The 26,242-nt window shown below is 47.0% G+C and overlaps 1 protein-coding gene across 4 annotated transcripts in view; it reads right to left on the bottom strand.

Moving 5' to 3' along the window:
• Window positions 1–26,242, bottom strand: part of sh3pxd2aa (SH3 and PX domains 2Aa) — a 395,200-nt gene that overhangs the window by 114,120 nt on the left and 254,838 nt on the right. For all 4 annotated transcript variants that reach the window (XM_072479783.1, XM_072479782.1, XM_072479785.1 and 1 more), the window contains exon 8: window positions 8,262–8,375. In XM_072479783.1, coding sequence (XP_072335884.1) covers window positions 8,262–8,375 — 114 coding nt within the window. The remainder of the gene's footprint in view (window positions 1–8,261; window positions 8,376–26,242) is intronic.

Genomic DNA, 26,242 nt, shown 5'->3' with positions numbered 1-26,242 from the left:
CATTTCCTCAATCATTTTAAACACTCTTCTGTATGCTGCCAATAAGTGCAACATTTTTCTGTACAATGGCGAATGGAACTATAGACAGTATTCTAAATTCACTCACACTAATTATTTATATAGTGGCAAGATTAACTCAAAATTGACCTTTCAATATTCAGGTATCCCAGCACTTGATTTGCTTCACTCACTGCTCCTGCTCACTTATCAAATGAAAGTTATTCAAGGAGTCAAACTGGAAAAATCAGAAACATCACAACAAAAAATCTACCTCAAGCTTTCGACCACATGCTCTAAAACCACCAGCCTCCAAGCTATTCTCAACATCAAGGCCTCCCTCCCCCTCACACATTCTCTCCCCCTCACACTCTCTCCCCCTCACACACGCTCTCTCCCTCACACACTCTCTCCCCCTTACACACTCTCTCCCTCACACACGCTCACCCCTCACATACGCTCTCTCCCTCACACACTCTCTCCCCCTCACACACTCTCTCTCCCTCACACACTCTCTCCCCCTTACACACTCTCTCTCCCTCACACACGCTCACCCCTCACACAATCTCTCTCCCTCACACACTCTCTCCCTCACACACTCTCTCTCCCTCACGCGCTCTCTCTCCCTCACGTGCTCTCTCCCTCACACACTCTCTCCCTTACACACGCTCTCTCCCTCACACACGCTCTCTCCCTCACACACGCTCTCTCCCTCTCAATCTCTCTCCCTCACACACTCTCTCGCCCACAAACACTCTCCCTCCCTCACACACTCTCGCTCCCTCACACACGCTCTCTCCCTCACAAACGTTCTCTCCCTCACACACGCTCTCGCCCTCACACGCTCTCTCCCTCACACAATCTCTCTCCCTCACACACTCTCTCTCCCTCACACACTCTCCCTCACACACGCTCTCTCCCTCACACACGCTCTCTCCCTCACACACGCTCTCTCCCTCACACACGCTCTCTCCCTCACACACGCTCTCTCCCTCACACACGCTCTCTCCCTCACACACGCTCTCTCCCTCACACACGCTCTCTCCCTCACACACGCTCTCTCCCTCACACACTCTCTCGCCCTCACACACTCTCCCTCCCTCACACGTGCTCTCTCCCTCACACACGCTCTCTCCCTCACACACGCTCTCTCCCTCACACACGCACTCTCCCTCACACACGCTCGCTCCCTCTCACAATCTCTCTCCCTCACACACGCTCTCTCCCTCACACGCGCTCTCTCCCTCACACGCGCTCTCTCCCTCACACACACTCTCTCCCTCACACACACTCTCTCCCTCACACACACTCTCTCCCTCACACACTCTCTCCCTCACACACTCTCTCCCTCACATGCGCTCTCTTCCTCACACACACTCTCACTCACACACGCTCTCTCCCTCACACACTCTCTCCCCCTTACACATTCTCTCCCCCTCACATTCTCTCCCCCTCACACACGCTCTCTCCCTCACACACTCTCTCCCCCTTACACACTCTCTCCCTCACACACGCTCACCCCTCACATACGCTCTCTCCCTCACACACTCTCTCCCCCTCACACACTCTCTCTCCCTCACACACTCTCTCCCCCTTACACACTCTCTCTCCCTCACACACTCTCACCCCTCACACACGCTCTCTCCCTCACATACTCTCTCCCCCTCACACACGCTCTCTCCCTCACACACTCTCTCCCCCTCACACACACTCTCTCCCTCACACACGCTCACCCCTCACATACGCTCTCTCCCTCACACACTCTCTCCCCCTCACACACTCTCTCCCCCTCACACCGCTCTCTCCCTCACACACTCTCACCCCTCACACACTCTCTCTCCCTCACACACTCTCACACCTCACACACACTCTCGCCCTCACACACTCGCTCCCCTTCACACACTCTCTCCCTTACACACGCTCTCTCCCTCACACACGCTCTCTCCCTCACACACGCTCTCTCCCTCTCAATCTCTCTCCCTCTCAATCTCTCTCCCTCACACACTGTCTCGCCCTCAAACACTCTCCCTCCCTCACACACTCTCGCCCCCTCACACAATCTCTCTCCCTCACACAATCTCTCTCCCTCACACAATCTCTCTCCCTCACACAATCTCTCTCCCTCACACACTCTCTCCCTCACACACTCTCTCTCCCTCACGCGCTCTCTCTCCCTCACGCGCTCTCTCCCTCACACACTCTCTCCCTTACACACGCTCTCTCCCTCACACACGCTCTTTCCCTCACACACGCTCTCTCCCTCTCAATCTCTCTCCCTCACACACTCTCTCGCCCACAAACACTCTCCCTCCCTCACACACTCTCGCTCCCTCACACACGCTCTCTCCCTCACAAACGTTCTCTCCCTCACACGTGCTCTCTCCCTCACACACGCTCTCTCCCTCACACACGCTCTCTCCCTCACACAATCTCTCTCCCTCACACTTACTCTCTCCCTCACACACTCTCTCTCCCTCACACTCTCTCTCCCTCACACACTCTCTCCCTCACATGCGTTCTCTCCCTCACACACGTTCTCTCCCTCACACACGTTCTCTCCCTCACACACGCTCTCTCCCTCTCACAATTTCTCTCCCTCACACACGCTCTCTCCCTCACACACGCTCTCTCCCTCACACGCGCTCTCTCCCTCACACTTACTCTCTCCCTCACACACGCTCTCTCCCTCACACTCTCTCTCCCTCACACTCTCTCCCTCACACGCGTTCTCTCCCTCACACACGTTCTCTCCCTCACACACGTTCTCTCCCTCACACACGCTCTCTCCCTCTCACAATCTCTCTCCCTCACACACGCTCTCTCCCTCACACACGCTCTCTCCCTCACACGCGCTCTCTCCCTCACACTTACTCTCTCCCTCACACACGCTCTCTCAATCACACACTCTCTCCCTCACACACACTCTCTCCCTCACACACACTCTCCCTCACACACGCTCTCTCCCTCACACACTCTCTCCCCCTCACACACGCTCTCTCCCTCACACACTCTCTCCCCCTCACACACACTCTCTCCCTCACACACGCTCACCCCTCACATACGCTCTCTACCTCACACACTCTCTCCCCCTCACACACGCTCTCTCCCTCACACACTCTCTCCCCCTCACACACACTCTCTCCCTCACACACGCTCACCCCTCACATACGCTCTCTACCTCACACACTCTCTCCCCCTCACACACTCTCTCCCCCTCACACACTCTCTCCCCCTCACACCGCTCTCTCCCTCACACACTCTCACCCCTCACACACTCTCTCCCTCACACACTCTCTCCCTCACACACTCTCTCCCTCACATGCGCTCTCTCCCTCACACACACTCTCCCTCACACACGCTCTCTCCCTCACACACTCTCTCCCCCTCACACACGCTCTCTCCCTCACACACTCTCTCCCCCTCACACACACTCTCTCCCTCACACACGCTCACCCCTCACATACGCTGTCTCCCTCACACACTCTCTCCCCCTCACACACTCTCTCCCCCTCACACACTCTCTCCCCCTCACACCGCTCTCTCCCTCACACACTCTCACCCCTCACACACTCTCTCCCTCACATGCGCTCTCTCCCTCACACACACTCTCCCTCACACACGCTCTCTCCCTCACACACTCTCTCTCCCTCACACACTCTCTCTCCCTCACACACTCTCTCTCCCTCACACACGCTCTCTCCCTCACACACGCTCTCTCCCTCACACACGCTCTCTCCCTCACACACTCTCTCTCCCTCACACACGCTCTCTCCCTCACACACGCTCTCTCCCTCACACACGCTCTCTCCCTCACACACGCTCTCTCCCTCACACACGCTCTCTCCCTCACACACGCTCTCTCCCTCACACACGCTCTCTCCCTCACACACGCTCTCTCCCTCACACACGCTCTCTCCCTCACACACGCTCTCTCCCTCACACACGCTCTCTCCCTCACACACGCTCTCTCCCTCACACACGCTCTCTCCCTCACACACGCTCTCTCCCTCACACACGCTCTCTCCCTCACACACGCTCTCTCCCTCACACACGCTCTCTCCCTCACACACGCTCTCTCCCTCACACACTCTCTCTCCCTCACACACGCTCTCTCCCTCACACACGCTCTCTTCCTCACACACGCTCTCTCCCTCACACACGCTCTCTCCCTCACACACGCTCTCTCCCTCACACACGCTCTCTCCCTCACACACGCTCTCTCCCTCACACACGCTCTCTCCCTCACACACGCTCTCTTCCTCACACACGCTCTCTCCCTCACACACGCTCTCTCCCTCACACACTCTCTCCCCCTCACACCGCTCTCTCCCTCACACACTCTCACCCCTCACACACTCTCTCTCCCTCACACACTCTCACACCTCACACACACTCTCGCCCTCACACACTCGCTCCCCTTCACACACTCTCTCCCTTACACACGCTCTCTCCCTCACACACGCTCTCTCCCTCACACACGCTCTCTCCCTCTCAATCTCTCTCCCTCTCAATCTCTCTCCCTCACACACTGTCTCGCCCTCAAACACTCTCCCTCCCTCACACACTCTCGCCCCCTCACACAATCTCTCTCCCTCACACAATCTCTCTCCCTCACACAATCTCTCTCCCTCACACACTCTCTCCCTCACACACTCTCTCTCCCTCACGCGCTCTCTCTCCCTCACGCGCTCTCTCCCTCACACACTCTCTCCCTTACACACGCTCTCTCCCTCACACACGCTCTTTCCCTCACACACGCTCTCTCCCTCTCAATCTCTCTCCCTCACACACTCTCTCGCCCACAAACACTCTCCCTCCCTCACACACTCTCGCTCCCTCACACACGCTCTCTCCCTCACAAACGTTCTCTCCCTCACACGTGCTCTCTCCCTCACACACACTCTCTCCCTCACACACGCTCTCTCCCTCTCACAATCTCTCTCCCTCACACTTACTCTCTCCCTCACACACTCTCTCTCCCTCACACTCTCTCTCCCTCACACACTCTCTCCCTCACACGCGTTCTCTCCCTCACACACGTTCTCTCCCTCACACACGTTCTCTCCCTCACACACGCTCTCTCCCTCTCACAATCTCTCTCCCTCACACACGCTCTCTCCCTCACACACGCTCTCTCCCTCACACGCGCTCTCTCCCTCACACTTACTCTCTCCCTCACACACGCTCTCTCCCTCACACTCTCTCTCCCTCACACACTCTCTCCCTCACACGCGTTCTCTCCCTCACACACGTTCTCTCCCTCACACACGTTCTCTCCCTCACACACGCTCTCTCCCTCTCACAATCTCTCTCCCTCACACACGCTCTCTCCCTCACACGCGCTCTCTCCCTCACACGCGCTCTCTCCCTCACACGCGCTCTCTCCCTCACACTTACTCTCTCCCTCACACACGCTCTCTCAATCACACACTCTCTCCCTCACACACACTCTCTCCCTCACACACACTCTCCCTCACACACGCTCTCTCCCTCACACACTCTCTCCCCCTCACACACGCTCTCTCCCTCACACACTCTCTCCCCCTCACACACACTCTCTCCCTCACACACGCTCACCCCTCACATACGCTCTCTACCTCACACACTCTCTCTCCCTCACACACGCTCTCTCCCTCACACACGCTCTCTCCCTCACACACGCTCTCTCCCTCACACACTCTCTCGCCCTCACACACTCTCTCGCCCTCACACACTCTCCCTCCCTCACACGTGCTCTCTCCCTCACACACGCACTCTCCCTCACACACGCACTCTCCCTCACACACGCTCGCTCCCTCTCACAATCTCTCTCCCTCACACACGCTCTCTCCCTCACACACGCTCTCTCCCTCACACACGCTCTCTCCCTCACACACGCTCTCTCCCTCACACGCGCTCTCTCCCTCACACGCGGTCTCTCCCTCACACGCGCTCTCTCCCTCACACACACTCTCTCCCTCACACACACTCTCTCCCTCACACACTCTCTCCCTCACACACTCTCTCCCTCACACACTCTCTCCCTCACATGCGCTCTCTCCCTCACACACACTCTCCCTCACACACGCTCTCTCCCTCACACACTCTCTCCCCCTCACACACGCTCTCTCCCTCACACACTCTCTCCCCCTCACACACACTCTCTCCCTCACACACGCTCACCCCTCACATACGCTCTCTCCCTCACACACTCTCTCCCCCTCACACCGCTCTCTCCCTCACACACTCTCACCCCTCACACGCTCTCTCCCTCACACGCTCTCTCCCTCACACACACTCTCCCTCACACACGCTCTCTCCCTCACACACTCTCTCTCCCTCACACACTCTCTCTCCCTCACACACTCTCTCTCCCTCACACACTCTCTCTCCCTCACACACGCTCTCTCCCTCACACACGCTCTCTCCCTCACACACGCTCTCTCCCTCACACACGCTCTCTCCCTCACACACGCTCTCTCCCTCACACACGCTCTCTCCCTCACACACGCTCTCTCCCTCACACACGCTCTCTCCCTCACACACGCTCTCTCCCTCACACACGCTCTCTCCCTCACACACGCTCTCTCCCTCACACACGCTCTCTCCCTCACACACGCTCTCTCCCTCACACACGCTCTCTCCCTCACACACGCTCTCTCCCTCACACACGCTCTCTCCCTCACACACGCTCTCTCCCTCACACACGCTCTCTCCCTCACACACTCTCTCTCCCTCACACACGCTCTCTCCCTCACACACGCTCTCTCCCTCACACACGCTCTCTCCCTCACACACGCTCTCTCCCTCACACACGCTCTCTCCCTCACACTAATTCTCCCCGACACACAAACCCCGGGGGGCAGTGGTGCAGTGGTATTTTCGCTGACTGGTAATCCAGAGACCCAGAGTCATGCTCTAGAACCTGGGTTTGAATCCCACCAGGGCAGATGGTGAAATTTGAGCTCAATGAAAAAATCTGGAATTAGAAATCTAATGACGACCATGAAACCATTGTTGATTGTTGTAAAAACCCATCTGGTTCACGAATGTCCTTTCGGGAAGTAAATCTGCCGTCCTTACCTGGTCTGGCCTATATGTGACTCCAGACCCACAGCAACGTTGATGACTCTTAAATGCCCTCAGGGATGGGCAATAAATGCTGACCCAGCCAGCGATGCCCACATCCCATGGACATATTAAAAAAACATAAACCTCTCACACACACACCCCTCACAATCTCTCCCCCTCACACTCTGTACCTCAACACATAGAAACATAGAAAATAGGAGCAGGAGGAGGCCATTCAGCCCTTCAAGCCCGCTCCGCCATTTATACTGATCGTGGCTGATGATCCAACTCAATAGCCTCATCCCACTTCACCTCCCATATCCTTTGATCCCCTTCACCCTAAGTGTGATATCTAACTGCTTCTTGAAAACATAAGAGTGCGGGATTCTCCATCGGCCGATGCCACGAATCGTGATTGGGCAGAGAATGAGAATCGGGTGCAAGGTGAAAACTGCGGCCAGCGCCAGGCTCCCGACGGAATGCCACCTCCGGTGCTTCGGCAGCACTGTCAATGTATTCTACTCCACATGGACAGTAAACACCATTTGCATATCATTAGCGGGCCTGAACATTCTCCGGGGCTCCCGCGGTGCTCCACCTCCACCAGGAGGAATTACCAACAGCGAGTTTTAATTGTGATTTTAAAAATGAGGAAACAGGTGCCATGGCTGCTGAGGGAGAGAGAGGGGATACGAAAATGGCTACAGTTTGCTGACAGCTGTGCTGGTGCACGGGGGTCTTCTGCGAGGGCCAAGGGGAGAAGCGGCGGTGACCAGGAGGTGGGCCGTGGAGTCGGGCTGCACGGTCACAGACCACCATTACTGCAGCCGGCAAGGCAGCCATGCGGCTACGCACGCTGCTGACTGCCCACTGTGAACTTAAGGCCACAGGTCGTATTGGTATCCCCCAGGCCACCCCCCACCAGGTATCCTCTGGCCCCAGCCGATCCATCAACGGGATGGGCGTGCTCCAGTGCAACCAGTGCCATCCTGTTGGCTGGAATGAGTGTGTGTGTGGGGAATGGAGTGCTAACATGTGGCTGCAGTTTGTACATTGTTGTATCTAAGAAAATTAAACTCACCACTGGGCAATGCTCTACCTGAGAAAATTAAACCCATGCACCTGGGGCAGTGTTGTAGTCCAGGTAATTTAGCCCCCACCACTGGACACTGATGTATTTTTGGATGGTATGGAAAAAGTAGTGTCTCCATTACCTTCTCCAGCTCTTGTAGTGCTGATGTCCAGGTCATCTCGGGTTCCACTTTGTGACTCTAGGTATGTAGCTGGGACCCAGCCCTGCTCCTCCATAGTACTCACAAACCACCAACCTTAAGGGGAGAAAGCAAAATTATTAAATTCAGTGCTGCTGCCGGGCTTGTGATATTTTCACACTTTGTTCACCTGATCCATGAAAAAGACAATTAACCTGCCACACTTAGGTTGCGTCAGTAGAGAGCAAGTTTGGCTGTTTAACTAATAATAATAATAATAATAATAATAATAATAATAATAATAATAATAATAATCGCTTTTGTCACAAGTAGGCTTCAGTGAAGTTACTGTGAAAAGCCCCTAGTCGCCACATTCCAGCGCCTGTTCGGGGAGGCTGGTACGGGAATTGAACCCGCGCTGCTGGCCCTGTTCTGCATTATAAGCCAGCTGTTTAGCCCACTGTGCTAAACCAGCTCCTATGTGAATTTCCTGTTTACAGGTCAGTCACTGGCAGTGAGATCCATCAGTAATTTACTCTTTAGGTTATTTGTACAAATACCGAAGAGGTAAACCTGGAGTGGTGGGAAAAAGGAGGTTCAGTGCTATCAATTCAGAAGGTTCAGTTCATTGGGAAATGTGAGGTATCAGCCTTTGGCTCAATAATGTTACACTGATCCCTGAGGGACACCACTAGCTACAGCCAGCCAGAGAAACACCCATTAATCCCCACTCTTTGCTTTCTATTAATTAACCAATCCTCTATCCATGCTACTACTTTACTCTTAACGCCATGCATCTTTATATTATGCAGCAACCTTTTGTGTGGCACCTTGTTAAAAGCTTTCTGGAAATCCACTTATACCACATCCATTGGCTCCCCGTTGTCTACTGCACTGTTAATATCCTCAAAAAAATCCACTCAATTAGTTAGGCACGACCTGCCCTTTTTGGACCCATGCTGCGCCTGTCCAATGGGACAATTTCCATCCAGATGCCTCACTATTTCTTTCTTGATGACAGAGTCCAGCATCTTCCCTACTACTGAAGTTCAGCTAACTGGCCTATAATTACCCGCTTTCTGCCTACCTCCTTTTTTAAACAGTGGTGTCACGTTTGCTAATTTCCAATCCGCCGGGAGCACCCCAGAGTCTAGTGAATTTAACAACTTCAGACTGTGAACTATCTCCTCTACCTTCACCCCATTTTTTTTCTATCAATTTATTTTCATTTCTTCCACTGATCTATTTTTCCTTCACCATCGTCTCTCCTCTCCTCACCACCCCCCCCCCCCCCCCCCCCCCAAGGGCCATCTGTTCACTTTTCTAAGTTGTCCTTTGACAAACTGCTTACCCCATTCTGATCTCAATGTGCCCCTATCGGCACCCTTCTTCATCATTATCAGCACCATTTACATTCCTTTTGTCTTTTTGTCGATGACATCTTTGTCAATCTATTGCTGGTCCTCTACCCAGCCCCACTGCTCCATCACCACCTCCCGCCCAGCATCCCATTCCCCCCCATGCAAGTTGCTCCCCAACCAAATATAAATCTGGATCTATTTCCAGTTCTCTCCAGCTTCAACAAAGAGTCATCCAGACTCAAAACATCAGTTCCGTTCTCTCTCTACAGATGCTGTCAGACCTGCTGAGTTTGTCCAGGATTTTCTGTTTTTGGCTCAATAATCTAAACGGCCTTTGTCATTTCAGAAGATTTGGGTCTTTGGTTAGTCGATTGTGAGTTCAAGTCCCACTCTAGAAATTTGATCACAACCCCGAGGCGGACTCTTGCAGTGCTGTAATGAGTGAGTTCTGAGGGTCAGGTGTACAATCAACGCTCTGCCTGCCTCCCAGGTTAATAAAAGATCCATCACCACTATTTGCAAAGGAGGAGGGGAATTTTCCAAGTGTTATTGTAGAATTATTTTCTCAAAGATCATCACCAAAACCAATTGTCTCGTTGTTTCTCCCACGTTTGTGGGATATTGGCTGTATGCAATGTGGCTTCCGCAATTGCAGACATACATACTGCACATCAAAATGATTTAACTCGCTGCAAAGCACTTTGAGACTGCCCAAGTGGAAGGCAGTGTATAAATGCAAGCTTCATAGAAACATAGAAAATAGGTCCAGGAATAGGCCATTTGGCCCTTTGAGCCTGCAACACCATTCAATATGATCATGGCTGATCATGCAAATTCAGTATCCCGCACCTGCTTTCTCTCCATACACCTTGATCCCTTTAGCCATAAGGGCCATGTCCAGCTCCCTCTGAATATATCCAAGGAACTGGCCCCAACAACTTTCTGAGGTAGAGAATTCCACAAGTTCACAACTTTCTGAGGTAGAGAAGTTCTTCCTCATCTCAGTCCTGAATGGCTTACCCCTTATTCTTAGGCTGTGGCCATTAGTTCTGGATGTCCCCAACATCGGGAGCATTCTTCCCGCATCTAGCCTGCCATTTTATATGTCTCTATGTGATCCCCTTTCATTCTTCTAAACTCTAGTAAGTATAAGCCTAGTCGATCTAGTCTGTCTTCATATGTATTTGGAAACAGCAGGGGTCCCAGCACTGAACTCTGCCATACCCCACTAGTCACTGCCTGCCACTCTGAAAAGGACCCTTTATTCTCACTCTCTGCTTCCTGTCTGCCAACCAGTTCTCTATCCACGTCGATACATTACCCCCAATACCATGAGCTTTAATTTTGCTCACTAATGTATCTTGTCAAAAGCCTCTTGAAAGTCCAGATACACAACGTCCACTGGTTCACCCTTGTCCAATCTACATCCTTAAAAAATTCCAGAAGATTTGCCAAGCATGATTTCCCTTTAGTGAATCCATGCTGACCTGGACCACTCCTATCCCCGCTTTCCAAATGCCCAGTTATTTCATCCTTAATAACTGACTCCAGCATTTTCCCCACCACCGATGTCAGGCTAACCGGCCTATGGTTCTCCGTTTTCTCTCTCCCTCCTTTTTTTAAAAATGGGGTTACATTAGCTACCCTCCAATCCTTTGGAACACTTCCAAAGTCTATGGAAATTATTTCTAGGGCCACTTCCTTCAGTACTCTGGGATGCTGAGCTTCAGGCCCTGGGGACTTATCGGGTTTTAATCCCATCAATTTCCCCAATACAATTTCCTGACTAATAAGGATTTCCTTCTGTTACGCCTCCATGCTAGACCCTCTGTCCCCTCATATTTCTGGAAGGTTATTTGTGTCCTCCTTAGTGAAGACAGATCCAAAGTACCTCTTCAACTGGTCTGCCATCTCTTTGTTGCCCATTATGATTCACCTGATTCTAACGGTCTTCACCAGTCTTTTTCTCTTACCATATCTGTTGAAACGTTTACAGACAGTTTTTATGTTTTCTGCAAGCTTACTTTCCTTTCTATTTTCCCATCCGAATTAAACCCTTTGTCCTCCTCTGCTGAATTTTAAATTTCTCCCAGTCCTCAGGCTTGCTGCTTTTTCTGGCCAATTTATCTGCCTCCTCTTTGGCTTTAACACTATCCGTGATTTCCCTGGTTAGCAATGGTTCAGCCACCTTTCCCGTCTTATTCTCGCACCAGACAGTGATTATTGAAATTCAACATGTGTTCTTAAATGTCTATCCCCTGTCAACCCCTTAAGTATCCTTTGCCAGCTTATCCTAGCCAATGCACATTTCATTCCATTAAAGTTAGCTTAATTTAAGTTCAAGACCCTAGCCTCAGACTTAACTGTGTCACTCTCCATCTTAATGAAGAATTCTACCATATTATGGTCACTCTTCCCTAAAGGATCTCGCAACAATGTTGCTAATTAATCCTCTCTCATTGCACAATACCCAGTCCAGGATGGCCTGCTCTTGAGTTGGTTCCTCAACATATTGTTCAAGAAAACCATCCCTTAAAGATTCCAGGAAATCCTCCTTCATCGCATTGCTACCAGTTTGATTAGCCCAATCAATATGCAGATTGAAGTCACCCACAATAACTGCTGTACCCTTACTGCACGCACCTATAATTTCCTGTTTGATGCCATCCCCAACCTCACAACTGCTGCTTAGTGGTCAGTACACAACTCCCACTAATGTTTTTTGCCCTTTGGTATTCCGCAGCTCCACCCATGCAGATTCCACATTTCCAGGCTAATGTCCTTCCTTACTATTGGGTTAATTTTCTCTTTAACCAGCAACACTACCCCACCTTCCTTTCCTTTCCTATCTTTCCTGAATATTGAATACCCCTGGACCCCTGGATGTTGGGTTCCCATCCTTGGTCACCCTGGAGCCAGGACTCCGTGATCCCAATTGCATCATATCCGTTAATGATTTTTAGCGCAGTTAATTCATCAACCTTATTTCAAATGTTCCTCGCGTTGAGACACCGAGCCTTTAGGCTTGTTTCTTTGACATTTATTGCCTTTTAGAATTATGATGTAATGTGGCCTATTTCGATTTTTGTTTTTGGTTTCTCTGCCTTCCACTTTTCCCTTTACTGCCTTTTGCTTCTGTCCCCTCCGACTTCCTGCATCGGTTCCGTTTTATTCATCCTGTGAAATACAATCAAGCTGTGTTACGGACAAGAGGCAAAGGAACGTTCTGCCGTGTTAGAAAGTAGTTTTCCATTGCACCTGGTAATAGCAGCTCATCAAAGGCAGCAAAGAGGCATATAACCATCAGACTCATTAAAATCCTGCATGGAGCTTGCACTTCCTGTTGATAACATTGTGTCCTCTTTGTCATAATTCTGGACACACCTTTGTTTTGACTTTTCCAACTTTAACTTGTCAACATTACCCATTAATTTCTGTTGTCAATTTGCACTATCATGCTTTGCTCATCAAGCAACTGAATCACTTGTAGTGATGGCGAGGGGAGGTGTACATCACTCTGTTTAAAATGATGTTCTTACCCATTTTGTCGGCTGCAGCTGCTGTGTGGATTCATCAGCCAGGCAAGTCGGGAGGTTGAGGTGAGGTGCAATTTCAGTAAAGCCACTGCTGTCTGATGTCACAAGCTCAAGATATGTCTCTTGAAGTTTCCCCTCAGTTTAGTGACAGGTGTGTCATTGTTTTTAATGTTTTATTGAGGAACTGTAAATCTAGCTGCCCTCCAGCATCTCCAGCTCTGAGCCCATCTCCATCCCCTTCTTCTTGGGTGCCCTTGGCTCTGCTTCCAACCCCTTTCCTAATGGTTCAAACCCCATCACAACCCCCCCCTCCCCCTTCCCCACTCCAGTACCCCATGTCTCTGCTCCCAAACTCCCCATGCCCACACCACTGGAAAGACTGGGTGTGTAGTTGACAGAGGAGGATTGGGCTGAATAGGAGGAGCAGCAAGGTTCAGGGGTGGAGGGCTGGCGTCAAGGTGCTTTTTACACTTTTGCTAATTTAAAGGGCTGCACTCCTGAACAGCCACTCCGACCTGATCAGCCCTCAATAAATCAGTGGAATGCAGGGCAATGGCCCAAGTTTACCATAGAGATACCATAGAATTTACAGAAGGACTTACTGAGAGATCGAGGTAGACCATCAGTGTGGGCTCCCCTAGCGCTTCCCAGTTTTCAGCATGATCCACAAAGGTTGTACAGTTATTGTAGCCATCAATAGTGGCAAATTTCTCAAACATCACAAGCATATCAAATATCAAAGATATTTGGATAACACGTTACAAAGCTCTCAACATAGGAACATAAGAAATAGGAGCAAGAGGAGGCCATCAGGCCCAATAAACCTGCTCCTCCAGTCAACAAGATCATGTCTGATTATGGCCTTTTCTCTATTCTCCTGTCTGTCTCCCATAACCCTCGACTCCCTTGTTGTTATAACCCGCATGAGACCTACAAGGTTGGAGCAATAAACCTCCTCTTGAGTCTCGCCCAATAGAAGCTCCCTCGCTGAAGGGGTGGTGAACCCTGAATCATCCATAGTTTAGTTCTGTATAAAGTCAGCCAGGTTTGGTAACGACAGTTCAGACCCAGTTTGGCTCTGGTGTGTATCGTAAATAGTGTGTGTTAATAAACCAAGTTTTCTTAAATCTACTCGGTCCACATTCATCTGTGGTCTACAAATCTTGTCAATGAAGCCTCTGACTAACTCAGCCTTGAATATATCCATGTTTCAAAAAGATCACCTCTAGCAACACTTAAAGCTAGCCTGCACTGCTCAAAGCGAGCCTGTAGCTCTTACAAGGAGGTGCATTGTGGCTGGAACTGACAATTGTGCAGCAAGTGACTCTGACCTGGGAAACAGTGAATAATGGCAGAACGGGAAAGAGTGAACTTGAAAGATTTTGGAGAAAACACTGGAGGCCTTGATGTGGGGAGTGGAAAGAAGACGTCCTGTATCTGCAGGATTCGGAAGGCCTCCAGATACACAAACAGAAGACATTGGAAACAGATAGTCCTGCAGGTCAATGGCAGAAGCTGTGAGGATCCAAAAGCAACGCCACAAGAAACTCAATTACTTCACATGAGGTGTCAACATCAGTGAATTCATTTTCAAATGTCACATCCGAACAAATGCAATAGCAGCCTCAGACACTACTCAATTCATCACATCCTCATCATTCCTGACCAGCAATGGACCAGGACTCATCCCTTAGCTTCACCTCGCCCCCACAGGCATTGCTGAAAGTGTCACAGGTTGTACACACTGTTAGATATCAAACCAACAGATCCCAATCACCCAAATGAACTGCATCTTACTTACTGGTGCACGTTATCCCTCTCTAACCACCCCTCCCAATATCAGAACCATATCCCTGTAACTTTCTCCTTTAAGATATCCACAAAGTACAACATGGACAGGCAGTGGACAAAAGCAAAAAGGCAGCCACCAGCACAGATACTGAGGTCGCAGCAATTCAGAGGACAGCCCAGAGGCGGATCCACATTTGGTGAGACACCAGGCATGCATGGCTTGCAGCCAGAACAGGTGGCAAGAATACCTCAGGTGGCAGCTTGCCACAGAGAAGGCTTCACAGGAGTTCTGCAGTGGAGAAATCATGTAAGCCCTTTGATGAAGCAGACTAGAGAAGAACACTGATGGATATGTACAACACAATGCTTGGCACATTGGGAAACCTGTCCATACGTCTTCAGTCAATGTCCAGCAGCACAGAATAGCCAACCTGGAACTGTGAGCAACTCCATTTGCATACTTGTTTAAAATTTATTTTTATTCATTTGTTTCCAGGATGTTGGTGTCACTGGCAGGGTCAACATTTATTGCCCATGCAAACTATCTTTGAGAGCCATGGTGTCAACTGGGTGGATTGCTGGACCATTTCCACGTGCCACAGGTCAAGAGTCACATGTAAGCCAGACCAGGAAGTCGCTAGGTTTCCTCCCCTAAAGGGCATTAATGAACTAGTTGTTTTTATGACAATCTAACAGTTTCATGGTCACTTACTGATACTAGCCTTCAAATTCCAGATTTATTTTATCCAGATTTGGAAACAAGGTTGAGAATTTTAAAATCAAATGTTGCTCGATGGGAGCCAAAGTAAGTCAATGGAGCGAGTGATGAATGAATTATTTTTTTCAGAGCTTCTTTTTTAGACATCCCACTTTAACAGATGGTGTTCATTGATGGTAGAATGTGTATGGTCAATGGGCATGGAGGTGGCAGAGCATGGCATAGGGGGTAGGTGTCAGCACAAAGCCTGGCACTGGAGGGTGGGGACAGGACGTATCCTGTCTGGGGCAAGGGGAATGTTTGGCGGGTGAAGGGGTGTGAAGAGTGAGGGCCTTCATGATTTTCTTTTCACTGCTGAAAGAGTGCCACCATTCTGAGGCCTTTTAGACAGCCTGCCTCAACATCTGGCAGTTCCAGCGGCTTCCTCCGCCCTTCTTTCAGCGTCAGCTGGCCAACTCCAGCCTACTCCCGGCCACCAGCAATGAAGATCCCGCTTTAGCATGCATTTTCTCCCAAGGCGAGAGGGTCAAGTCAGGAATTTTCCAGAATCTCCCTACTCACCTGACGGATGATAATCCAGGCTGTTCTCTCATTAAATAATTTCTTCTTCAACTTGTCTTACTTCCTCCTAATAGAAGGTGTTGCTGAGGGCAGTTGCATAGATCCGAGTTATGCCCGTCTTTTTGGGGGGTATGTGGAATATTCCTTGTTTCTGTCCTAGTCCGGCCCCCTCCCACATCTCTTTTTCCGGTTACGTTGATCATTGTATTGGTGTCGATTCGGGCTTTCATCCAGAACCAGAAAACACCAACAACTTTGCTTCTCATTTCTACCCTTCTCTCATCATCACATGGTCATTTCCAGCTCTTTTCTTCCCACCATGGCTTGACGAGAGTGCTTTGGAGTTGGGTGAAACTGGGAGAAGGTGAAACCGAAACATCGGGAGCAGAGCTGAGCGAGAGATTTTCGTACAGAGGCCTGGGAAGGTCAGTGGTTTCACTGATTCACTGACAGAGTATTCCCACTGGGGAAAAAACACTGAAAAGTGGCATCACAGGAAGGCGCTGATTTGATTGGCTTATAAAGAATATGGGCAAAATTGAAAATCCATTTTAAATTACTGGTTATAAATTGTGTTCAGATTGAGGTAATAGTGAAGGATATAAAAAAACGTTAAACAAGTAAAAAATAAATAATTAAAAACGAATTAAATAAAGTCGAGATGGAGGGTCATGTGATGTGTTGTTCCTGCATGATGTGGGAGCCGGTGAACCCCATTGTCGTGTGCGCACGTCTGTAGTAAGTGTTGCTTGCCCGAGGAAATCCTGCTCAGTGTTGATGAGCTAGAGTCTGAGCTTCAGACACTGCGACATGAGGGAAGGAGGGAGATACTTGGACACTGTGTTCCAGAAGGCATGATGTGGAGATGCCGCCGTCGGACTGGGGAGGGCACAGTAAGAAATCTTACAACACCAGGTTAAAGTCCAACAGATCTGGGACTAGTGTTCTAGAAGAAAGTATAAATAGGATGGTCACAAGGACTTTAAACTAGCAAATGAGGAGGAAGGAAGGGTAAAACTACAAAAAGTATAATGGTTAATGGGAACCAGAGCAGCAGGTCAGCCTGTGAGGAGAAGGTAATGACTTAAATTACAATGTGAGGTGACTGTGGGAGCGAAAGTTGTGGATGAGGCTGAATTTTATCAGAGGTTAATAAAGGTCAGAATGTGTGAAAAGCCTAGTGCACAAGAAAATCCTGCAAGGGAAAGACAAATCAGTCGGACCTATTTAAAAACCTTGTACCTAAATGCAGGCAGTATTCGGAATAAGGTCAATGAGCTGACGGCACAAATAGAGACATTGGGTATGATTTGGTGGGGATTACTGAAACATGGGTGCAGGTGGACCGGGACTGGGAGTTAAATGTCCAAGGGTACTCAGTATTCCAAAAGGGTAGACAGGATGGAACAGGAGGTGGAATTGCTTTATTGGTTAAAGATGACATAAAGGCTGTATTAAGAAATTATATTGGCACTAAGGGTCAGAATGTTTAATTGATCTGGGTGGAAATAAAAAACAAGGGAAAAAACTCCTTGGTCGGAGTAATTTACAGGCCCCCGAGCAATTCTTCCAAAGTGAGGCATAGTATAAACCAAGAAATAATGAGGGTTAGTGAGAAGGGCATAACAGTAATCATGGGTGATTTTAATATGCACATTGACTGGATTAATCAAATTGGCAAGGGTAGCCTCGAGGGTTTAGGAGGGATTGTTTCTCAGAGCAATATGTTATGGAGCCAACCAGGGAGCAGGCTATTTTAGATTTAGTATTATGTAACAAAGAGGGGTTGATAAATAATCTTGTTGTTAAGGATCCTCTTGGAAGGAGTGATCATGCTAGAATTTCAAATTCAGACTGAGTGAGAGAAGACAGAGTGTCATACTAGAGTTTTAGCGTTGGGCAGAGGTAATTATACAGGCCTGAGGAAAGAGATGGCCCAAGTAGACTCGGCACAAATAATTGAGGGTAGGACAGTTGAGGAACAATGGCGTTCAGGGTGATATTAAACACCTCTCAATGAAAGTACATTCCTGAGAGGAAGAGGAATTTTAAAAGGGAGAGAAACATTCCATGGCTAAACAAGGAAGTCAAGGAGGACTTAGAGGCAAAAGATTTGGTGTACCACACTGCAAAAGCTAGTGGTAAGCTGGAGGATTGGAAGAACTTTAAGGTTCAGCAAAATGCTACTAAAAATAGAATCAAAAAACTACGAAAGGAAACTAGCAGAAAACATAAACACTGATACCAAAAGCTTCTATAAGTATATAAAGAGGAAGAGAATAGCTAAAGTAAATGTTGGCCCTTTAGAGGACGATACTGGTGAGGTAATAATGGGGAACACAGAGATGATGGAGGCACTGAACCAATATTTTGCCTCTGCCTTCACAGTAGAAGATAATTTTAAAAATTCCAAGAACTGCAGTTGATGCAGAGGAACTTGGTGCAATAACCATCATTAGGGAGAAAGTATTGAATAAACAAATGGGACTAAAGGCAGATAAGTCTCCGGGACCTGATGGCCTGCACCCTAGGGGATTGAAGGAGGTGGCAGCAGAAATAGTGGATGCATTGGGTATCATATTTCAGAATTCCCTGGATTCTGGAAAACTTCTGGTGGATTGGAAATGGGCTAATGTGATGCCCCTATTCAAAAAGGGAGAGGGGCAAAAAGTAGGAAACTATAACCAAAGTGAAAATGCTGGAAAATCTCGGCAGGTCTGGCAGCATCTGTAGGGAGAGAAAAGAGTTAACGTTTCAAGTCCAGATGACTGTTTGTCAAAGCTCAAAGGAGGAAACTATAGACTGGTTAGCTTGGCCTCTGTGGTGGGGAAGTTACTAGAATCAATCATTAAGGAGGAGATGACTGAACATTTGGAAATACAAAGTTCAATCCACCATCATCAAGCATGGTTTTATGAAGGGTAAGACATGCTTGACAAACTTGTTTGAGTTCTTTGAGGATGTAACGAGCAAGGTGGATAATGGAGAACCTGTGGATGTGGTATACCTAGACTTCCAGAAAGCGTTTGACAAGGTGCCACATAAAAGACTGATCCAGAAGGTGAGATCACAGGGGATTGGGGTTCTTCTCTGGCTGGTGAACTGTAACAAGTGGGGTGCCGCAGGGTTCAGTCCTCGGACCTCAAATGTTTACAATTGACATAAATGATCTGCAAGCAGGGACAGAGTGTAATATAGCAAACTTTGCGGATGACACTAAAATAGGTGGGAAAGTAGGCATTGAAGAGGAAATACAGATTTTACACGTGGATATAGATAGGCTAGGCGACTTGGCCAAAATTTGGCAGATGGAGTTTAAAGTGGTTAATGTGAGGTCATCCATTTTGGTCAAAAAAATTGTTGGGCAAAGTATTATCTAACTGAAAAGCAGATTCAAAATGCGTCTGGGGAGAGGGATTTGGGGTGTCTTTGTTCCTGAATCGCAGAAAGTCGGTTTGCAGGTGCAAAATGTAATAAGAAAGGCAAATGGAATGTCAGAACTGGAGTATAAAAGTAGAGAAGTGTTGTTGCAATTGTATAGGGTGTGGGTGAGACCACATCTGGAGTATTGTGTCCAGTTTTGGTCTCCTTATTTGAGGAAGGATGTGGTGGCATTGGAGGCAGTTCAGAGGAGGTTCACCAGATTGATTCTGGGATAAAACGGTTGACGTATGAGGAGAGATTAAATTTATAGTCGCTTGAGTTTAGAAGGATGAGGAGGGATCTGATCGAGGTATATAAAATACTAAAATATATTGATAAAGATATAGACCAAATGTGGGGGAACGAGAGGTCACAGATGTAGGCTGAGAGGCGGTAGATTTAAAACTAAGATGAGGAGGAACTACTTCTCGCTGTCCAATAATGCGATGGAGTCCAAATCATTAAATGGTTTCAAGAGGGAAATATTTCTGATAAAATAGGGTGAAAGGGATATGGGCACCAGGTGGGGAGGTGGATTTGAGACCAGGAAGAGATCAGCCAGGATCTGATTGAATGACGGAGCAGGCTCGAGGGGTTGAATTGCCGACTTCTGCTCCAATTCTTATATTCCTTGACTTCTCTGTTACCATTTCTGGTGATTGGCTATCTAACAATATTCATTACAAGTCCATTGACTCCCATAGTTACCTTGCCTACACTTCCTCATACCCCGCTCCTTGTAAGGATTCCATTCCATTCTCCTAGTTTCTCCATCTTCATTGCATCTCTTCTGTTTACGCAAACTTCCAAAACAGTGGTTTTATTTCAACAAAGGATTACTCCCACTGTGGTTAAAAAAAGTCCATGACCGTGTTCACCCATTTTCCGCACTCTGCCCCCAATCCTTCTCTTCCTTACCAGAACCACAATAGGGTTCCCCTTGTCCTCACTTTCCACCCCAGCAGCCTCCACATTCAAAGGATCATCTTCAATCATTTCTGAAACCTTCAGCATGGTGCCACCACCAAACGTATCTTTCCCTTTCCTTTCCGTCAGCATTGGGAAGAATCTGTTCCCTCTGCGGCACCCTGCTCCACTCCTCAATCACCCCCAACACCCTGTCCCCTCCAATGGCACCTTTTCATCGAAACACAAGAGGTCGAACACCTGCTCTTTTACTTCTACACCTTCCAAGTCTCCAAACACTCCTTCCAGGTGAAGCAGCAATTTACTTGGACAGCTTACTATATTCGCTGCTCACAATGTGATCTCCTCCACACTGAGGAGATCAAACACAGATTGGGGGACTGCTTTGTGGAATACCTCTGTTCAGTCCCCAAGTATGGCTTCTGGTTGCTTGCCATTTTAATTCACAACCCTGCTCTCCAGCTCACATTGCTGTCCTCGGCTTGCTGCAAAGTTCCAGAATGTCTCAACGGAAGCTCAAGGAAAAACATTTCACCTTCAATTAGGCACTTTGCAGCCTTCTGGACACAGCAATAAGTTCAACAAAGTCAGACCATGAACTTTGAACCCCATTCTATTTTTATTTTGCCATGTGCCATTTTACATCTTGTATTCATGTTCAAATCTTGTATTCATGTTCAAATCTTGTATTCATGTTCAAATCTTGTATTCACGTTTACATCTTGTATTCATTTTCAAATCTTGTATTCGTGTTTAAATCTTGTATTCATGTTTAAACCTTGTATTCATGTTTAAATCTTGTATTCATGTTTAAATCTTGTATTCATGTTTAAATCTTGTGTTCATGGTCAAATCTTGTATTCATGTTCAAATCTTGTATTCATGTTCAAATCTTGTATTCATGTTCAAATCTTGTATTCATGTTCAAATCTTGTATTCATGTTCAAATCTTGTATTCACGTTTACATCTTGTATTCATTTTCAAATCTTGTATTCGTGTTCAAAACTTGTATTCATGTTTAAATCTTGTGTTCATGGTCAAATCTTGTATTCGTGTTCAAATCTTGTATTCATGTTCAAATCTTGTATTCATGTTCAAATCTTGTATTCACGTTTACATCTTGTATTCATTTTCAAATCTTGTATTCGTGTTCAAATCTTGTATTCGTGTTTAAATCTTGTATTCATGTTTAAATCTTGTGTTCATGGTCAAATCTTGTATTCATGCTCAAATCTCGTATTCATGTTTAAATCTTGTATTCATGTTTAAATCTTGTGTTCATGGTCAAATCTTGTGTTCACGTTTACATCTTGTATTCATTTTCAAATCTTGTATTTGTGTTCAAATCTTGTACTCATGTTCAAATCTTGTATTCATGTTCAAATCTTGTATTCATGTTCCAATCTTGTATTCATGTTTACATCTTGTATTCATTTTCAAATCTTGTATTCGTGTTCAAATCTTGTATTCGTGTTTAAATCTTGTATTCATGTTTAAATCTTGTGTTCATGGTCAAATCTTGTACTCATGTTCAAATCTTGTATTCATGTTCAAATTTGTATTCATGTTCCAATCTTGTATTCACGTTTACATCTTGTATTCATTTTCAAATCTTGTATTCGTGTTCAAATCTTGTATTCATGTTTAAATCTTGTGTTCATGTTTAAATCTTGTGATCATGGTCAAATTATTATCAAGGAAGAAATAGCGAGGCATCTGGATGGAAATTATCCTATTGGGCAGACGCAGCATGGGTTCATAAAGGGCAGGTCATGCCTAACTAATTTAGTGGAATTTTTTGAGGACATTAACAGTGCGGTAGATAACGGGGAGCCAATGGATGTGGTATATCTGGATTTCCAGAAACCCTTTGACAAGGTGCCACACAAAAGGTTGCTGCATAAGATAAAGATGCATGGCATTAAGGGGAAGGTAGTAGCATGGATAGAGGATTGCTTAATTAATAGAAAGCAAAGAGTGGGGATTAATGGGTGTTTTTCTGGTTGGCAATCAGTAGCTAGTGGTGTCCCTCAGGGATCAGTGTTGGGCCCACAACTGTTCACAATTTACATAGATGATTTGGAGTTGGGGACCAAGGGCAATGTGTCCAAGTTTGCAGACGACACTAAGATAAGTGGTAAAGCAAAAAGTGCAGAGGATACTGGAAGTCTGCAGAGGGATTTGGATAGGCTAAGTGAATGGGCTAGGGTCTGGCAGATGGAATACAATGTTGACAAATGTGAGGTTATCCATTTTGGTAGGAATAACAGCAAAAGGGATTATTATTTAAATGATAAAATATTAAAACATGCTGCTGTGCAGAGACCTGGGTGTGCTACTGCATGAGTCGCAAAAAGTTGGTTTACAGGTGCAACAGGTGATTAAGAAGGCAAATTGAATTTTGTCCTTCATTGCTAGAGGGATGGAGTTTAAGACTAGGGAGGTTCTGCTGCAATTGTATAAGGTGTTAGTGAGGCCACACCTGGAGTATTGTTTTCAGTTTTGGTCTCCTTACTTGACAAAGGACGTACTGGCACTGGGAGGTGTGCAGAGGAGATTCACTAGGTTAATCCCAGAGCTGAAGGGGTTGGATTACGAGGAGAGGTTGAGTAGACTGGGACTGTACTCGTTGGAATTTAGAAGGATGAGGGGGGATCTTATAGAAACATATAAGGTTATGAAGGGAATAGACAGGATAGATGCGGGCAAGTTGTTTCCACTGGCGGGTGAAAGCAGAACTAGGGGGCATAGCCTCAAAATAAAGGGAAGTAGATTTAGGACTGAGTTTAGGAGAAACTGCTTCACCCAAAGGGTTGTGAATCTATGGCATTCCTTGCCCAGTGAAGCAGTAGAGGCTCCTTCATTAAATGTTTTTAAGATAAAGATAGATAGTTTTTTGAAGAATGAAGGGATTAAGGGTTATGGTGTTCGGGCGGGAAAGTGGAGCTGAGTCCACAAAAGATCAGCCATGATCTCATTGAATGGTGGAGCAGGCTCAAGGAGATGGCCTTCTCCTGCTCCTAGTTCTTATGTTCTTATGTTCTAAATCTTGTATTCATGTTCAAATCTTGCATTTATGTTCAAATCTTGTATTCATGTTTAAATCTTGTATTCCTCTTTAAATCCTGTATTCATGTTTAAATCATGTATTCTTCTTTAAATCCTGTATTCATCTTTAAATCTTGTATTCATCTTTAAATCCTGTATTCATGTTTAAATCCTGTATTCATCTTTAAATCCTGTATTCATGTTTAAATCGTGTATTCATCTTTAAATCCTGTATTCATGTTTAAATCTTGTATTCATGTTTAAATCCTGTATTCATGTTTAAATCCTGTATTCATGTTTAAATTGTGTATTCATGTTTTTGCTATTGGACAGAGCTGTTCATTCATCTGGCACTCACACTCACTTTGGATTAATATTTTGTCTCTTTACTACAACCATTACCACTGCTTTTGCTTTTTGTTCCATTAAACCTTTGTCATTTAATCCCCCCCCCCCGTCCCCTACCCCACCCCTCACCTACTCTTTGATCCTCCGCCCCTCTCCCCTTTAGATGACATCATATTTTGACCATCCTTCAGTTATGAAGAAATATCATATCCTCTTGAAACATTTGAAACAAAGAACAAAGCCGGAGAAGTGTGGCAGCTGGGGGAGCATTTTAGTGATAGCGACCACAACACATAAGTTTGTTATGGACAAGGATAAACACGACCTGCAAACGACGGCTTTGGATTGGGGTAAGAGATTCTACTAAAATTAGCTATTATCTGGCTGAAGTTGACTGGGAACAGCTTATAGAAACATAGAAAAAAGGAGCAGGAGGAGGCCATTTTGGCCCATCGTGCCTGCTCCGCTATCCATTATGATCATGGCTGATCATCCAACTCAATAGCCTAATCCCGCTTTTTCCCCCATGTTCTTTGATCCCCTTTGCCCAAGTGCTATATCTAACTGCTTCATGAAAACATGCAATGTTTTGGCTTCAACTACTTTTTGTGGTAATAAATTCCACAGGCTGACCACACATTGGGTGAAAAAATTTCTCCTCATCTCTGTCCTAAATGGTCTACCCCGTATCCTCAGACTGTGACCTCCTAGTTCTGGACACCCCCACCATCAGGAACATCCTTCCTGCATCTACCCTGTCCAGTCCTGTTAGAATTTTATAGGTTTCTATGAGATTCGCCCCTCATTCTTCGGAACTTCAGCGAATACAATCCGAACCAATTCAATCTCCCCTCATACATCAGTCTCGCCATCCCAGGAATCAGTCTGGTAAACCTTTGCTTCACTCCCTCTATAGTAAGAACATTCTTCCTCAGATAAGGAGATCAAAAACGGCACACAATATTCCAGGTGTGGCCTCACCGAGGCCATGTATAATTGCAGCGAGACATCCCTACTCCTGTACTCGAATCCTCTCACAAAGAAGGCCAACATTTTTTCATTTTTGTCATTCATTTCATTTCATTTCAACATATAATTTGCCTTCTTTACTGCCTGCTGCACCTGCACGCTTACCTTCAGTGACTGGTGTACGAGGACACCCAGGTCTCGTTGCATATTCCCCTCTCCTAATTTATGCCCATTCAAATAGTAGTCTGCCTTCTACTATTTCTGGAGCCACTTCCTTAACTACTTTGGGATGTTGATTATCAGGCCCTGGGGATTTATCAGCCTTCAATCCCATCAATTTCCCCAACACCATTTTCTACAAATATTGATCTTCTTCAGTTCCTCCCTCTTACTAAACCCAGATTTCCCCAACATTTCTGGTATCTGGTTTGTGTCCTCATTTGTGAACACAGAACCAAAGTATGTGTTTAGTTATGCAGCTATTTCATAGATTATCATAGAATTTACAGTGCAGAAGGAGGCCATTCGGCCCATCGAGTCTGCACCGGCTCTTGGAAAGAGCACCCTACCCAAGGTCAACACCTCCACCCTATCCCCATAACCCAGTAACTCCACCCAACACTAAGGGCAATTTTGGACACTAAGGGCAATTTTATCATGGCCAATCCACCTAACCTGCACATCTTTGGACTGTGGGAGGAAACCGGAGCACCCGGAGAAAACCCACGCACACACGAGGAGGATGTGCAGACTCCGCACAGACAGTGACCCAAGCCAGAATCGAACCTGGGACCCTGCAGCTGTGAAGCAATTGTGCTATCCACAATGCTACCGTGCTGCCCGTACATTTCTTGTACATTCCCCTGTTTCTGACTGTAAGGGACGTACATTTGTCTTCACCAATCTTTTTCTCTTCAGGTACCTATAGAAACTTCTACAGTCAGTTTTTATGTTTCCTGCAAACTTACTTTTGTACTCTATTTTCCTCTTCTTAATCAATCCCTTGGTCCTTCTTTGCTGATTTCTAAATTGCTCCCAATTCTCATACCTATTGTTTTCCTTAGCCAATTTGTATGCTTCTTCCTTGGATCTAATATACTTCTAATCTCCCTTGTAAGGCATGGATTGGCCACCTTTACAGTTTTGTGCTTTTGTGCCAGACAGGAATAAACAATTGTTACAGTTCCCCCATGTGTTCCTTGAATGTTTGGCATTGCCAAACATCTCTTTAAGAAACATTTCTCAATCGATCATAGCCAACTTGCGTCTCATACCATCGTAGTTTGCTTTATTAAGATTCA

This window comes from Scyliorhinus torazame, chromosome 16 (genome assembly GCF_047496885.1).
Source record: "Scyliorhinus torazame isolate Kashiwa2021f chromosome 16, sScyTor2.1, whole genome shotgun sequence".
Lineage (NCBI taxonomy): Eukaryota > Metazoa > Chordata > Chondrichthyes > Carcharhiniformes > Scyliorhinidae > Scyliorhinus > Scyliorhinus torazame.
Note: the sequence above shows the minus strand (reverse complement) of the source record. Positions and strands in the feature narration are given on the sequence as shown.